This window comes from Monodelphis domestica, chromosome 5 (genome assembly GCF_027887165.1).
Source record: "Monodelphis domestica isolate mMonDom1 chromosome 5, mMonDom1.pri, whole genome shotgun sequence".
NCBI lineage: Eukaryota > Metazoa > Chordata > Mammalia > Didelphimorphia > Didelphidae > Monodelphis > Monodelphis domestica.
This window is the reverse complement of record NC_077231.1, coordinates 159,251,167-159,267,355: the sequence shown is the minus strand read 5'-3', so window position 1 is coordinate 159,267,355 and position 16,189 is coordinate 159,251,167. Positions and strand designations below refer to the sequence as shown.

The 16,189-nt window shown below is 31.3% G+C and overlaps 1 protein-coding gene across 12 annotated transcripts in view; it reads right to left on the bottom strand.

Moving 5' to 3' along the window:
- CACNA2D1 (calcium voltage-gated channel auxiliary subunit alpha2delta 1) overlaps positions 1-16,189 on the bottom strand; it is a 648,555-nt gene that overhangs the window by 218,032 nt on the left and 414,334 nt on the right. For all 12 annotated transcript variants that reach the window (XR_008912227.1, XM_056799476.1, XM_056799477.1 and 9 more), the window contains exon 6: positions 11,029-11,158. Coding sequence is in view for 11 of the 12 variants with exons in the window: in XM_056799476.1 (XP_056655454.1) it covers positions 11,029-11,158 (130 nt within the window). In the remaining variant the exon portion in view is untranslated. The remainder of the gene's footprint in view (positions 1-11,028; positions 11,159-16,189) is intronic.

Genomic DNA, 16,189 nt, shown 5'->3' with positions numbered 1-16,189 from the left:
TTCAAAACAATATCTTATCAATGCTGATTTATCCCTTCAGCTGTTTTTATTTCATGGTAATTTTGTCAGGGGAAGTTGGATTTAATTTTCTCATCAATTATAACCAGAAAATTTATAATATAAAAGTAAATATTTTTCCCAGAACTTACATGTTATCCATTTAAAACTACCTGAGCTAAAAGTTTATTTTTATGTAAAAACACAATTGCAAAAATTATGACAATGAAATATACAATAATACTCATTTTCACAAATTAAAATAAAATAAAAATAAATATTTATAAGCTCAGGAAATACAAAATATTTGTGTTTATATTGTTATTCTATATATGAAGATATATTTACCATTTGAATTAAGTATTTATATAATAATATGTGTATATATATTATGTATTATAATAAATGCTAATAAAATCATTAAATGATAATAAATTTAAAAATAAATGAATTAAATAAAATAACATTTAAAAGTCAAATGCTATTTTCTATTAAACACATTCATATAACAAACATCCATATAGGAGGATAATGAATAGAAATGTATTTTTCTCCTCAATAGAGTTGCTTCTCTTCTATCCTACAATTATTAATCATGACCAAATGAGGTCAATTTGTAGTGCAGGTTCAATCTCAAGAAAGACATCTCCTGCTAATCATATTACTAATTTTCTCTTTTCCATCTAAAGATAAGCAATAGTAATTACTTTGTCCAGTCAAGTCCCTGTTAGTTTAATGTTTACTTTAAATACAGGGGTTTTAAGGAAATAATTTTTTTAACCTTTGTAAAATATTTTACATTTTATTCTAAAGCCTTACCTGTTCTGCTTCACCTTTCTTCTCTCCCAAACTTTATCAAATCCATTAAAAAAAAGTTACATCTCCAATTCAGTTGCTCAAAACTAACATTTCAAGCTCAAAGTAGCATTTTAAAAAATTACATGAATTCATACAATCAGATTAATGCAAAGGGAAATAAAGGTCAACCCTGCTAAGAACTAGAATCATGATTAGCATGCTAATAATACTTCCTAATAATATTTACTTTCATTTTCTTCCATGCAACAGAAGATACTTCAGAGTGAATGAAGGGAGGAAAGAAAACATTCCCTGTCAATCAAACAGCAGAAACCTCAAATAGCACACCTGGGTTTGCATCCTATTTCTGGTTCCTTACAAGCTGGGGGAACCCAATCAAATTATATAACTTGGAGTTTCAATTTCTTCATCTGTATAATGGACAGACTGAACTAAATTTATCGGTCTTCATTTTTCTTTGTCATCTATCTCTTTGGCAATTTGGTGAAACCTGTAGACTCTTTTCAGTATACATTTTGAAAATGTATAAATTTCTGAATGAAATAAAGTTATCAAAATGTTAAAAAGAAACTTCAAGAGTAATAGATTAAAAATCCTTGAAAGACAACCTTGGAGGTACCATCTGTTTCTACACTTATGGTAGGATGATCAATGATTCAATGTTCCTAAGCCTATTTTGATGCACACAGATCAATATATATTGCAGTTGTGAAAGTTAATAACTTGTAACAGTATTAAGTTGCAAAACAAAGTTTTCAATGGCTCATGATCATTTCTTCCTCTTCATCTCAAGGCTGCAGTATAATAGTCATTTTAGTTTTGGCTTAACATATTCTTCTTGAGACTTCTAAAATTATCCAAAGACAACACAACAGTTTGGGCCTACCATTAAGTTTAATATGAATATTTTAGCCTGGTATAAAAATCTCTATTGTTTGTAAACTTCAAGAGTGTTTTTGTTTGTTTAAAACGAATTCTACTTCATATCACAAAAGCACTAACAATCAACATGGTACTGTTAATTTGAGTTATTTTACTGTGATATAAATTTATGTGTTTTTAATTGAAGAAAATCACTTAGTATATCTAATGACTTGCAGAAATAATATTCAAAGTATATTCATTTAGGGGATGAAAATAAATATTGCCTTAAATGTAGATCAATTCTTCCTTTGGGCTTAAAAATGGAAGTTTATATGAATCTTTGATGAAACTTCTTAAAACGTGATTTCCTTCCATCATTATAATTTGAATTTCAACTCCTCTGTTTAAAGTTAATTAATATATTTGGTCCTTAAATTAATCAATAATTTGATCAATAAAAAAGAATCCACATTGCACCTGAAGGAAAGATAGATAGGCAAGGACGTAGCTAAAGGTGAATTAAATTCATTCAAGTTTTTATAAACATTATTAAAAAACAACTATTTATAAGTAACTACCCTTTGATACCACACAGTTTTTGTCTTACAGAGTTTATAATATAAAAGGTAGATAAAACACAAGCTTGAATAACCACAAAAAGTTCAATTTTAATTCAACAGAATAATTTAACAAGTGGCACATGATATTCAGAGGCATTATTGGAAGATACCTTTCTTAGTTCTAATTTAGCCTCAAGACTATTACTAGGTGGGTAGCTGAGCAAATCTTTGAACCTCCATTTTCCTATGTTTTCTCACTTGTAAAATGGTGATAATATTAGCACCTAATAAAAACACAGGACCCGAGAGTGGTAGAGAAAATGAGAAAGTATTTCTAAAACTTTTCACAAACCTTAAAGTGCTATATAAATGCAAGGTATTAGTTACATCTGGAGGCAACCTTGTGGCACAGGGGATGCAGTGCTAGGCCAGGAGTCAGAAGACCAGAGTTCAAATTCATTTCTGTTACTGTGGGGAAGCCACTAAATCCTATTTGCCTCAGTTTCTTTATCTATAAAACAAGCTGGTGAAAGTAATGATAAAGTACTCCTGTATCTTTGCCAAAAAGAAAAAAAAATTGTCTCACCATGTCAAATTTGACTGAAATCATTATTTAGAGTCATTAGTTATTTATATTAGAGAAAAGGAGGAAGTAATTCATTTTATTTTTTTCTAGTTTCCTGCTATATTTTACCTTTATTTTTGATAGTCAATGCATTTTCAATGATATAAATAAATAAATGAGCATTCTAATTATTTTTACAGTAATAAGCAACCTAGAATATGTACTTGAAAATATATTTAAAAAAAAAGATACTATGGAAGCATTTTTATTACAGTAGTAAAGATTTGTTGTTTTCACAATATTTTCAGTTACCAAAATGTGGTATATTGAAAATACTATTAGACATATTTAAAATTTTAATTCAAAACCTGTAATGATTTTTTTCTAGCACTAGGACTGATATTTTCTCAGGAGTAAGTGAATGCGGTGGGAAATACATTTATTTTAACTTTTTAGCACAATGCTTGGCAGAGAACTTGCACTTAAAACTGCTTTAACTATCCCTATTCCGTATTTTCTGTCTATGAATTCATTAAAAGAAAGATGGTCAAGTAAGTATTTTTTAAATGAGCCAATACATCAAATAATAACAATGAATAACATTGATTCTAAAGCACCAAATCAAATATATGATACAATTAAAAAAAGAAAAAAAAAACTCCACAGACATTAAAGAAAACAAACAAGGGAGAAATAAAGTAATTTTAGATGGTATTTTAAAACAAATGAGATAATAGACAGCCAATTTTTAATGCTCTTTGAAAGTCATTTCATGAGGAAAACTCTTTGATTGTAAGGTAAAAAAAGTCACAATTTAAGTAATTCACCTCACTAAAATCAAAAGTGACAGACAACCTCAATAGAATGATGACTTTTTTATGCCCAACATATCTTTCAAATAAGTTTTTATGCAGATAATTAGGGATTTTCAGCCTTCAAATTTCATTCCTCTAGTAGCACATTCCTTTAGCTCCATGGCTAATTAACATTTAAAAGAATAAGATTATTCACTGTAAAGGAGAGATGTCTCTATGAATATCAAATTATTTTTCTCCTTCTCAAATGCATACAGTAATAGGAATAGAAAATCATTACTGAAAACTATGAGAAGAATGAATATTTCAGTGGAGATACGTGAGCATAGTGCCTAGTAAATAGTTAGTGGCTAATAAATGTTTTTTGATTGAGTGATTGATGAGCAAACAAAGAATGAATAACATTAGATTTCTAACTACTAACTAACTACTTCTAACTAAACATTCATTTAGTGTTCTGAAGGGGTTTTCTAAAATTGACTCTGAAAATGTATTCCTGACAACATGTTTATGGGATGTGATAAAGACTGATTCTTTTTTATATACCTATGTATAACTCTTAATGGTATATGATGCATGAAAATTTTATCAATAATTCATGAACTAGCTAATTAAAGCATATGAAGGAAATTGTCATCTAAGTGCTGAATGTTTTTTTTCTAGATTTGTCAATAAAATGCTTTAAAAATCTGAGTAACAAATTTACTTATTTTTAATTAAAAGTTAAATTAATATAAAAGTATAATTTTATTTAACTAATTTTAAAATGTGCATTCAAGGATTATCTTATCTAAGTGTTTAACTTGACCCCATTGCAACCAAAAAAATGTATTTTTTTTAACCCTTACCTTCCGTCTTGTCTTAGAATCAATACACAGTACTATTGTACTGTGTACTATTGAATCAATACTGTGTATTGATTCTAAGACAGAAGAGTGGTAAGGGCTAGGCAATGGGGGGTCAAATGACTTGCCCAGGGTCACATGGCTAGAAAGTATCTGAGGCCAGATTTGAACCCAGGACCCCCCCCATCTCTAGGCTTGGCTCTCAATCCACTGAACCACCCAGCTGCCCCTCCAAAAACATATTTCTCAAAACTTTAAAATTCTACTTGAAGATGAGATTTACAATTAAGCAATGGCTTGAATTTTCTTTTGTATCACATAAGCAGATAATGGCTAAATGATATATAAAGACCACAAAAACCCTAAGTTTAAATGCTTGGAAATTGTAAATAATCGCATTAGGAAACTTATAACATATTTCTTCATTGTATTTTGGTTTTAAACTTTAAATAATATTTCACTAAAATTTTACAAACTAAAATATATTCAATTGACTTTCTTTTGTATCAAATGAGATTAATTTTATTAATAATTATATTATATCAATAATGTTATTGATTTCTTAAATTTGTTTAGATTTATTTGTAATAGTAATTTTCCAAAATATCATTATAACATTTATACTGTTGAACACAGGCTTTGAGATCTCATACTTTTTCTGGACCCTGATTTCAAAATCAATTGTAAATTTTAAAAAGTTGAAAGCAAACTACATTATTCTTTAAAATTACTGTATTCAAAAGTAAAAATTTAATACCTAATCTCACATGAAGTTTGCCTTTTCTTCAAGTACTTTATTCCTCTATCAATACTTAAGTAGAAATGTTGGATTTCAGAAATAGCAGAGGAACTATATGAGCACTAATTTAAATATATTTGCCAATGAAATTCTCAGAAATTCACAATCCAGTAACTTAAAAACATAAGTATTTTCAATTCAATATAATATTCAAATACTTTAAATATGGTTATTCCTGAAAACAATAGTATTTCAAATCAAAGAATCTGTTTTTTTAATACTCTTAAAAACATGAGATTTCCTATAGTAGTCTTACTACTGAACTGTAGTTGCTCTTAAAACTAAAGGAGTTAGCTGTTTTCTTCACTTTAATCCTTCAATTAAAGTGCACTTTCACATTTATTAAAGTCAGAATCCCTGAATAATCCTTTAAACCAGAATTGTTCTCAATGCTATGCCTGAAGAATACTAATAGCTATGAAATTTGACTGATTCTATTGACATTTCTGATTTCAATCCTGTGTCATTTGCAGATGCAGCACCTAACATTGGATATGAATTTTCAAGGAGTATAGGTCAGACAAGGTCTTCTCCTTGCTGATGAGATTTCAAGAGAATAGGAAGAATTCCAAATTAAGATAAATGAGATGAAAGAGAGTGTCCAAAGCATTACCTTCCTCCCCATCCCATTCTCCCACAATTATTCAGATTTTTCAAATGGGGTGTCATGTCTCCTTTAGGACATCATGAAATTTACTCTATTCTTATTGAGTTTCAATGCACATTTTTATTCTATAAAACAATTTAACACTGCACTTCATTGAATCACAATGACCCTCTTCAAATTTGAAGGATTATTTTTCCTTTACTGACTTCATTGGAAGTAAAATAAACTTTAATAAATGATAAGTGGTATGGGTTGTACTAATTTTGTAGAGCAAGGTTTTTGTTGAGCAGATTATCTTTTTATAGAATTTCAAGGATCTTAAATTTTCATTTCTAGATTAGGAGGAAATCAGCGACTACTTCACAATATTTTTGTTAGACTGAAAATGGTATATTTATTATTATATTCTTCTGGCTCAAGATCTGGACATCATCAGAGCAATGTATTTCCCCCTATAAATGAACTACTAATCAAGACCTCCAGAAGGACCTTCAAAAAAGGACACAGGGATATAAGGGATGTTAATTAGGTACTAACCTATCATGTGAAAAACAAAACACTTTTCCTTCATTCATGCAATGTGACTGTGACCAGCTAAGCCACTGCCCATAACTTGTCTCGCCTATGCTCTCCATTTCTCCTAGTGTCCTGACCACCACAAGTCCTTTATAAATATTTGTTGAATTAAAATGATGATACTAAAAAACTTCCAAAAGAAAATGCTTAAAATTACCTAGTGGAAAGCTATTCACCAGCGAGAGAAACAGAGTAATTTTTTGCGGGGGGGTATTGGAAAGGATTACTTTTCCTCTTGGGAGAGAATTAGAACATATTTTATTGAAGAGAAATAATGTTCTAATTCTACACAAAGTAAATGTTGGCAAGCAAAAAACAAACAGTGGGTTGTGAGCCTGGTGAGATAAGTTCAGGTTCTCACTAAGGAAACTACATAATTTGAAAATTAATCAGTTTGAACTCAAAACAAGAGCATTTTCTGTAAACAGGACATCCTTGGTTTCCTAGTTGTTTCTGAAGCCTGTCCTTGCTATATTCCACCTGGGGTTTATCAGTGTCAACATCAAATAAAGGCCTCATTTCTCACCAGTCATTTAGGACTCAGGATGTCTCTACCAAACTCCTGAGATGAGAACTTTCATCTCCATGTCCCTTTCAGCTTCTTTCTGTACTTTGTCATGCCCCATTATAACGTAGACTCTTTCATAACAGGGACTATCTTTTGTTTTGTATTTGCATTTCCAGAATTTAGCACAAAGCCTGGAATAAAGAAAATGCTTAATAAATGTTTGGTGACTATCTTCCTATTTCCCCTTGTATCTCAATGCCCACTAGGAGGTCCTGAGTACTATTCTTCCCTGCAGGACTCTGTTGTAACTCTCGAGTCTGAAGGCAGTACAGAAGATGGTCCTGGCAGACCATCTTGTCATCAGAAAATGCAACTGCTTAAAACACTGTCAAATGAAAAAATTGTTCAAGTATTCAAGGGACAACTTCAAGTGGAGGTTCCAATTGGGCAAAAGAAGTTAGTGTCTTGATCTAGAATAGACTCTGGATTACTTAAAAAAATATTTCCTTTGATCCTTTGCAATGATGATTCCTATGCCCAGAATTATCTCCCTCCTCTACTTAATCTTTTGGAACCATTGATTTCCTTCAAAACTCATACAAAGCACCACTTTCTCTATGTCTAAGTGCTCCTTACAAGTGCCTTTCCTCCAAAAATTACCCTTTTTTTTTGAGCAAGAGAGGAATGTATATATTTTGCATACACATATCTCTGTATTTTTTGTCTCTTCCATTTAAATCTAAGTTCCGTGAGAGAAGGGACTATTTCTCTTATATATGCTATTTTAGCAATTAATCACAGTGTCTAGAACAGACATAATGTCTACATTGTGTCAATAGACACAATCAATCCTTGATTCATTGACTGATATTTCAGCATTAGATTAGGTTCAATAGATAATGCTGGGGCAAATATGATTCAGTTTTTTTATAAATAAAATGAAGTCTTTGGACATTATAGTCCCTAAAGGCTAACTGAGGTTTTGTTTTTATTTTCTATATTATGAGATTTTCACAGACTCTCTTTCTCTCTCTAATTGATGAGTTAATAATGCTGTCTCATAGGACCATAGATCCAGTGCCAGAGAGGATGTCTAAGAAAATCTCAGATAATCCTAAAAACAGAAATAAAGTTCCAAACTGTTTCCTAGCCCAAATACACACATGCAGAATATCAGTATGATAATACAATGTATTTACCATGATGCCCTTTTACCTACCCATCTGTTATATGATAGGTGTAGATAAATAGATGCAGAATTACTGAATCTGAGAGCTAGGAAAGCACTCAGAGGTCATTTAGTATAAAATATATATCTGAGCAAGAATCTCTTCTAGACATGCCTGATAATTGGTCAACTAGAAAAAAGTTGCGATCTCTCAAGGAAACCCACTACAGTTTGGAATAGACCTAATTATTCAAATGCTATTCCTGAAAACAGTCCTCAACAATCCTTCTACCTACTGCTTTTAGTGCTTCTATCTGATTAAAAAATACCATGACATCTTCTACATGGCAGTCCTTTAAATATTTGAAGACATAAACCGTATTTTCCCCAAGTTTTCTCTTTTTATTATTATACTTCATATCTGTAGGTAATTCTGGTATGGCACAAACTTAAGCTTTTTAAGCATCTCGATCATACTCCAGAAGGTTTGGATTAACAATGACTTTTCTAAAATATGGCAACCCAAACTAAATACAGTATTCCAAATATGGTCCAAACAGTAGCCCTTCATGTCCTTATTACTTGACACAATGGCTCTCTTAAAAGACTTATAATTACATGGTTTAAAAATTATAAATGTATTAGGTGAACATGAATAGCATACCTGTGAGATATATGGATAAGAAAAAAAATTTAAGACTAAATAAGAGATGAACATTACAAGAAATAAAATGAATAATTTTGATGAAATAAAATTCCAAAGTTCTTGTAAAAACAAAACCAATGTAACCAAATTAAAAGAGAAGCAACAAATAAGGGAAAAAAATTATAAAAAAATCTCTGACAAAGGTCTAATTTCTCACATTTCTTAAGATTTAAGTCATATTTATAAGAAATCAAACCATTCCCCAATTGATGAGTGGTCATGTTATATGAATAGGCAGTTTTTAGATGCAAAAATAAAAAAGTATCAATAATAACATGAAAAAAGTGTTCTAAATCCCTCCTTAGAAGAGAAATGCAAATCAAAACAACTTTAAGGTACCACTTTACACCTAGCAGATTGGCCAAAGTAACAGTAAAGGCAAACCATAAATGTTGCTGGGGATGTGGCAAAATTGAAACTCTAATGCATTGTTGGTGGAATTGTGAATTGATCCAAACATTCTGGAAGGCAATTTGGAATTATTCCCAAAGGACTTTAAAACAATGCATGCCTTTTGATCCAGCAATGCCACTATTGGGTTTGTACCCAAAAGAGATAATAAAGAAAAACATTTGTACAAAATATTCATAAGCCCATGCTCTTTATGGTGGCAAAAATTGGAAAATGTAGGAGTGTCCTTTGATTAGAGAATGACTGAACAAAATGTGGAATATGATGGTAATGGAATACTATTATGCTATAAGGAATGATGATCTGCTTATTTTCTATATGAACTGGAAAGACCTCCATGACCTGATGTGGAGAGAAATGAGCAGAACTAGGAAAACATTGTACACAGAAAATGAAACATGGGGTGACTCTGCTACTATTAACAATGCAATGAAACAGGATAATTCCAAGGAATTTGAGACAGAATGCTAACCTCATCGAGAGAAAGAACTGTCAGAGAAGAAATGCAGAAGAAAACCATATGGTTTATCATGTATTCATATGGATATAAGATGAGGGATTTTGGTTTTTAAAAGATTACTATATTAGAAAAAGGAATAATATGGAAATAGGTATTGAGTGATAGAACATATAACCCAATGGGGCTATTTATTAGCTCTAGGAGTAGGGAGGGAAAAGGGGAGGGAAAGAACATGAATCATGTAACCCTGGAAAAATACTTTAAAATAAATACATTTTAAAAATGAATAAATGTTATACTAAAACTCATGCAAATCATTTTGGCACAAATTAAGTGCTTAATAATATTTTATCAGTTTATTGCTCTATTGGATAAGTAATAGCTTAATACAAATAGAGTCATACATAGTTTCTAAGTAGTAACTTATTTCTTATTTCTGTGCAGAAACAAACAAAATCAAAATGAAACAAAAACCTGTCAGAGTAGTCAAATAGTCTTTAGAGATTAATCTTCAAATGAGCAATGAGAACTCAGTTTTCCATGGCAAAAGAAGGAATATATAAGTATTTTTAGGTTCAACTTTCAAAGGGGGCTTCCAAGATACTCTTGCAAAAGTTTGACCATTTCTTATTGTAATGTTTCTCAGGATGACATTTGAGGCAGCTAACAGCCCTGACTCTCCAAGCTAAAAAGTGAGTCTTACATTCTAAGCAACAGGCAATATCTCCAGAAAGATTATCAAGGAAGATTCAAAGAGGCATATTGTAAGGGCACTTCTTTAATAAAATAAAGTGAGTCACTTTCCTCTCTTTACTGCTAAACTACTGAAACAAAAGGAAAAGGATTCAAAGCTTTATTCACTGTTCATTCCAATGGAGGAAGTTTAGAATGATATTGAAGGAAATCTCAGAAAAAAATGAAATGACTCCAGAATAAGAAAAACAGCTAAATAATGATGAATCTGCACATGCTACCGCAATGGGTTCACCTTGTTTGACAGGAAGACAAAAATCATTTTAAATTAAATAAGAAAGTAGCCCAACAAATACATAAATGGGAAAATAAAGTGATAACAAAGGCCCCATCTCCTACCTAATGTCTTACCTTCTGAGTTGTATGTCTGAGTTAATGCTAGTTTCCTTTTAATTATGAATTTAAGTCATTGGGACCACATGATGTAAAGATTATAGCCCAGAAAAATAGTCACAGTCCACGACTTTTATCTCATGTAATGTCAGAGAACTCAATTTATATGCCACCAAAATATGGAATATACAATGGACATGAAATAATAATTAACCAATATATATTTTTATCACTCTACTTACAGCCCTCGTATATGTCAGTGGGAATGTGGACTGCAGCATGCTGGTAGGATGTTTGTCGTCGAAATACAGCATCTTCAACAAAAACAGGTTTGATCCTTTGGCTGTTTGGCTCACTCTCATTTTTATCCAACTTTATGAAGAGAAGCAGGCAAAGAAAAATATTACAACACATCCTGTTAAAATCTATTCACACTATTTTCAAATGCCATCAGTACATTTTAATGTTCTATAAAAATATTAAATGAAAAGGATTCAGGAGCAACACTGACTATGCATATTTTCTCTCTAGTAGAACATTAGGAGTAAGACTATCTCAAGTTTATATTCTTATTGTATCACACAAATATGCATTATATCCCCTCCCAAATGAATATGTAAATCAATTATTTCTCACATACAACATAATGAGTGTACGTATATATACATAGTGTATTTCTATGTGATATACACACATAAACACACATATATACATGGTGTCACAAAAAGTATCACACTAAACTTTAAAATTATACAAGTTTTTGTGAATAAGACTTTTGAGATATCTGTACCTGGAGAATACATGACTATACATTTTTAATAAAAGAAAAAATATTCAGAAAACATAGAAATTATCAAATTGGGAAAAGTATAATCATATGAGATTTCCATACATACAGAAGTAAATTGCAATTTCATGTTCATTTGGTTTTTATTTATCTACCATTAAGTTCAATTTTGCATTCTAAAAAGACTGTATCCAAGAAGTTTAGATACTCTGAATAAGAAATCCCTTGTTAATTGTGAATACAATTAAAGTCTAACCTCAATCAATTTGTTTCCTAAGGCAAAAGCCAAAATATGATCAATAATGGCACAAGAGACTGAGACTGATGATTAATTTTCCATCTTCTCAAACTTCCTTTTGATTATTCAATTATCTATTACCTACTCCTGACAGCAAACTTATCTTACTCATTTTTTCAAAATCTAGCTCTAGACCAATTTCTCTTGCCCAATGTAGATATTATCTTTCATTTCTTATTTCAAATATTATCATAAGACATTAACTGTAGATTTTATTACATTAATAAAAAATCTAACTGATATGTAGATACATAGGAGCCTTGGGGTATCATTGGTCTTAAGGGAACAGAGATGAGAGAAATAGAGGCAGTGACAAGCAAAGACAAAGAGTGGAAAGATAGAAGTAACATATTTAAAGTTAAGCATAATTCTTTGATTTCAGATGTCAGTAAATTAAGTATTAATTTGATTTAGATTCTCATGTTACAGAACAGAGAAATTGGGTGTGCTTTTGAAATCCATACACTATAATTTACTACCATTGATAGTAACAGAAGAATGGGGGATCAAATGAATAAATATGGTCAGTTCTCTTCATACACTATAGCCTTAGTAATCAATGGAATGAAGTGTGTTAAAAATAATGAAAAGTACAAATTTTTCCAATATTTTATACAAATGTAGATTTAAGTACATAGAACAATTTGAATTTAATGAAAATCATAGTAGATGATCTATTTAATGAATAGGTATCTTATAAACAGACCACTCTAAACTTTGATGGGAATTTTATTATTTATGTGCTTCATGGATATATGCCTATGTCTTTTTATGTTTTGGAAAGAACTTTAGGTTTTCTGAGGCTTTGCTTTTAAAATCCAATTTCTGGAAGGGTTTTACTTAACTGGAAATGATTTAAATATTTCTTGGAGGTAGAGTTTATTTATTTGTCATTTGAAGACTAACCTTACTAAATTGACAGGGATTCATTATTAGAAGGATGGCAATCAGATAATAGTTTTAAATTATTTTAATGTTTGCCACACCAACTCACGAAGATTATCTACAGAGTCACGAGGAGTTGCTGCCTTTCTCAAAGCATGTATGTTACTATTTAGCCTGGAATATCAAGCCATAGAAGAGCACAACAGCATCATTCAGCATTTCAAAGGGCTGCCAAATGATGAATTATTTAGGCCATACTAGTAAAAAAAGACCATTTACTAAATGAGAAAGATTTTGAACCTCAGTGGAAAAGGACTATGCACTCTGATAAAATAATGAGTCTTTAAGGTATTAATAGAAGTAACATTCACCTCCTAAAAATCTATCTTCATTATTTGATTCTTTCTAGAACCAGGGAGTACAGTAAGAATGGAAGAGTGCTGTATTTGAAATACCAAACAACAAAAATCACATAAATTCAAAGTTAGAAGAGACCTTGTTCAATCCTGTCTGAATCTCTATGAACCCATTTTTGGTTTTCTTGGCAAAGATAATGGGGTGATTTGCCATTTTCTTTCCCATCTCATTTTAGAGATAAAAAAATGGAGGCTAAGAAGATTAACTGACTTGCTCAGGCTCACACAGCTTGTAAGTTCCTGAGGCCAAATTTGAACTCAGGTAGAATAGCCAATGTGCCACCTAGCTAGCTGCCTGCAGAGGAAACTTAGAGACCATATAATCTAATGATTATTGACTACTTGTTGCCCACTGCCTCACAAGGAAATCTCTTCCACAAGAAATGTCTGAATGTTATTTTTTCTGTCCTACTTCCCTTTCCTCCCAGTCTTATTCTTCTAGATTCACCCTTTAATGAAAATTCTTTGGCTTATCCATTTCCTTTTTTAAAAAAGTAATACTCAGATTTGTTCTAAATATGAGAAAATAGCATGAATTTAATCCTGGCTACTCTACTGGTCTTAAATCTTAACAGCTTTGTTGACAGTTATGCCATACAACTGAATCACAGATCTTGCTGTCTCCTAAAACTCTCTTTTTTTTTTCAAATAAACTATCTAGTCATCTTGCTACCATGTTGTACTCAGGATGTTGAATGTTTGAACCAAAGTTAAAACAAAACAAAACAATCTTTTCATTCATTCCTATTAAAATATTTTATTACAATATTAAATTATTTGACTCCAAGTTCTAGGCTGTGAACAACTAATTGAATGCTGATTCAGATATCGTGCCAGCTATTTTTTTGTAGCTTTATGTCACCTAAAGATATAATAAACATACCATGTATGACTTTGTCAGAGTTACTAATAAAAATGTTGGCCATTTTGTGGTCAAAGAGACTCCCTTGGACATTCCAGTTGAACCATCCATTCCATTGGCCACCAAACAATAAATGATTACTCTTTGGATAGTGCTATTTCACACGTTCTGAATTAACCCAATTTTCTTAATCATTAACCCATATAAATTCATCTTAGCTAAAAGAATAATGTGACAAACTTTGTCAAATATTAGCTTTTAATTTAGGTAACCTGTATTCCTAGTGTTCCCCTCTCTCGCTAGCCTAGGGTCACCTTCTGATACAATCTATTCTTCAAACCATTTTGACATCTCGATGTTACTATTTCCTCATAAAGTGTACGAAGTATTCCTTCAAAATACATTTGGCTTTACCATGAATTAAAGTGAAATTCAGCAGCTCATCTACAGTTTACAGGCTGCTCTTGTTCTCCTCACTTGAAAATAACAAAACTTTTTCCTTTGTGTCCATTGTAAAGTATGTAAAAATCCATACATGCATATATTACACATTATAACATAAATATCACCTCTCAGTTTTCCTTAAGTTTGCAAAATAAACTTTGGAGGTTTTTGTTGTTGTTCAGTTTCTTAATCATGCCCAATTCTTTGTGGTCCAAAGGACTATAGCCGTACACAGAGTTTTCTTAGCAAGGATTCTGGAGTGGTTTGCTGTTTCCTTCTCTCCTGTTTCCAGTGGATGCTTTGTTCAGGCAGTCAGAGGTTAAGTGACTTGTCCAGGGTCACACAGCCAGGAAGTGTCCGAGGCCAGATCCCCTTGCTGGAGTTGACTCTCAATCCATTGAAACATTAGGTGTCCCCTACAACCTCTTCTTTCAGCCTATTCCATATTTATATGAATGTCATCTATACGTAGCCCTCTACATACATGTATATTTGTGTATGTGAGTTTGCATCTACATAACTATGTATATTTACATATTATATACATACTATATCTGTGTGTTTGTATCTATGCATATGTTTGCATCATAACAAGTAGATACAAAGTTCAAATTCTATTTTTATTCACTAATGCATTCCAGCTTTCATGGGCTCTACTTTTAAATCTTGTGACAGTAACTATAAAAGGAAGTTATTAGGTAAATATCTTTTATTATCATTTTGGGCTCTTTAAAATCACTAGATATTCATTACAATGATTTATGCTGCTTTGTATTCAATGCAGTTTCCTTATTATTACAAAACAACAAAGAGATTCCTACAGATAAACACAAATAGAAAATTAATGTAATAATTTAAGAGTTTATGTTTCTTGTCTTCCTAGGAGTGTGAAACAATATGCTTATATCCAGCTGTTGAGTAAACTGCCAGATATTAAAATAATAAAATGTTTTGTTTATATGGGCATGCCTTTATAAAAGTTTCACTTTTGTTATTTTTATGCAGGAAAAAGCAGCAATGTTGACTGCCAAATGTAGTAAAACCACGTGAATGCAGAAGCAAACCCTAGGTCCAGATGGCATTATATATTGGTAAAAACCTCAGGAAGGTAACAGCCCCTCCCGAATGGCCCAATATATTCTATTTCATCTAGTAGTATGAGTTCCAATGGGCTCAGTGGAAACTGAGCGCTGATGAGGAAGGTTCTTTAAAGTTCTTTCTTCTCTAAAAAGGTATTCTTCTCCTCTTCCTCCTGTTATTGCTTTTGAACTAGAACGATTTGGTCTGCCCACAATTTCAACTTTCTGACTACTACAAGCATCTGAAGCTAAGTGGCTAGATTCATTTTGAATAGAACAAAATATCATAGTTGTTTTTTTCTTAATAAGATTTAGGTAACAAATAAGAAAACCATTAGTAGTCTCAAGGGTATGTAGTTAATTAATAATGATTAAATATTTATATAAATTATGTCTCTGCTTCTTGTCAAACACTCAGCCACCCCAATATTATTTACATTTGTTGTAGAATATTAAATAAAGGAGTCATTTTTACTTTTCAGTAAAGATTGGCTGATAAGCTGGAAAAATCATCAGGGTAATTATCTTCTATTTTTCCCTCCCAATTTAAGAAATGAATCTTGGAATCAACTATTAGATAAGATTTCCCCTATCCACTTAATATGTTCTGATGCTATAACAAGGAATGAATT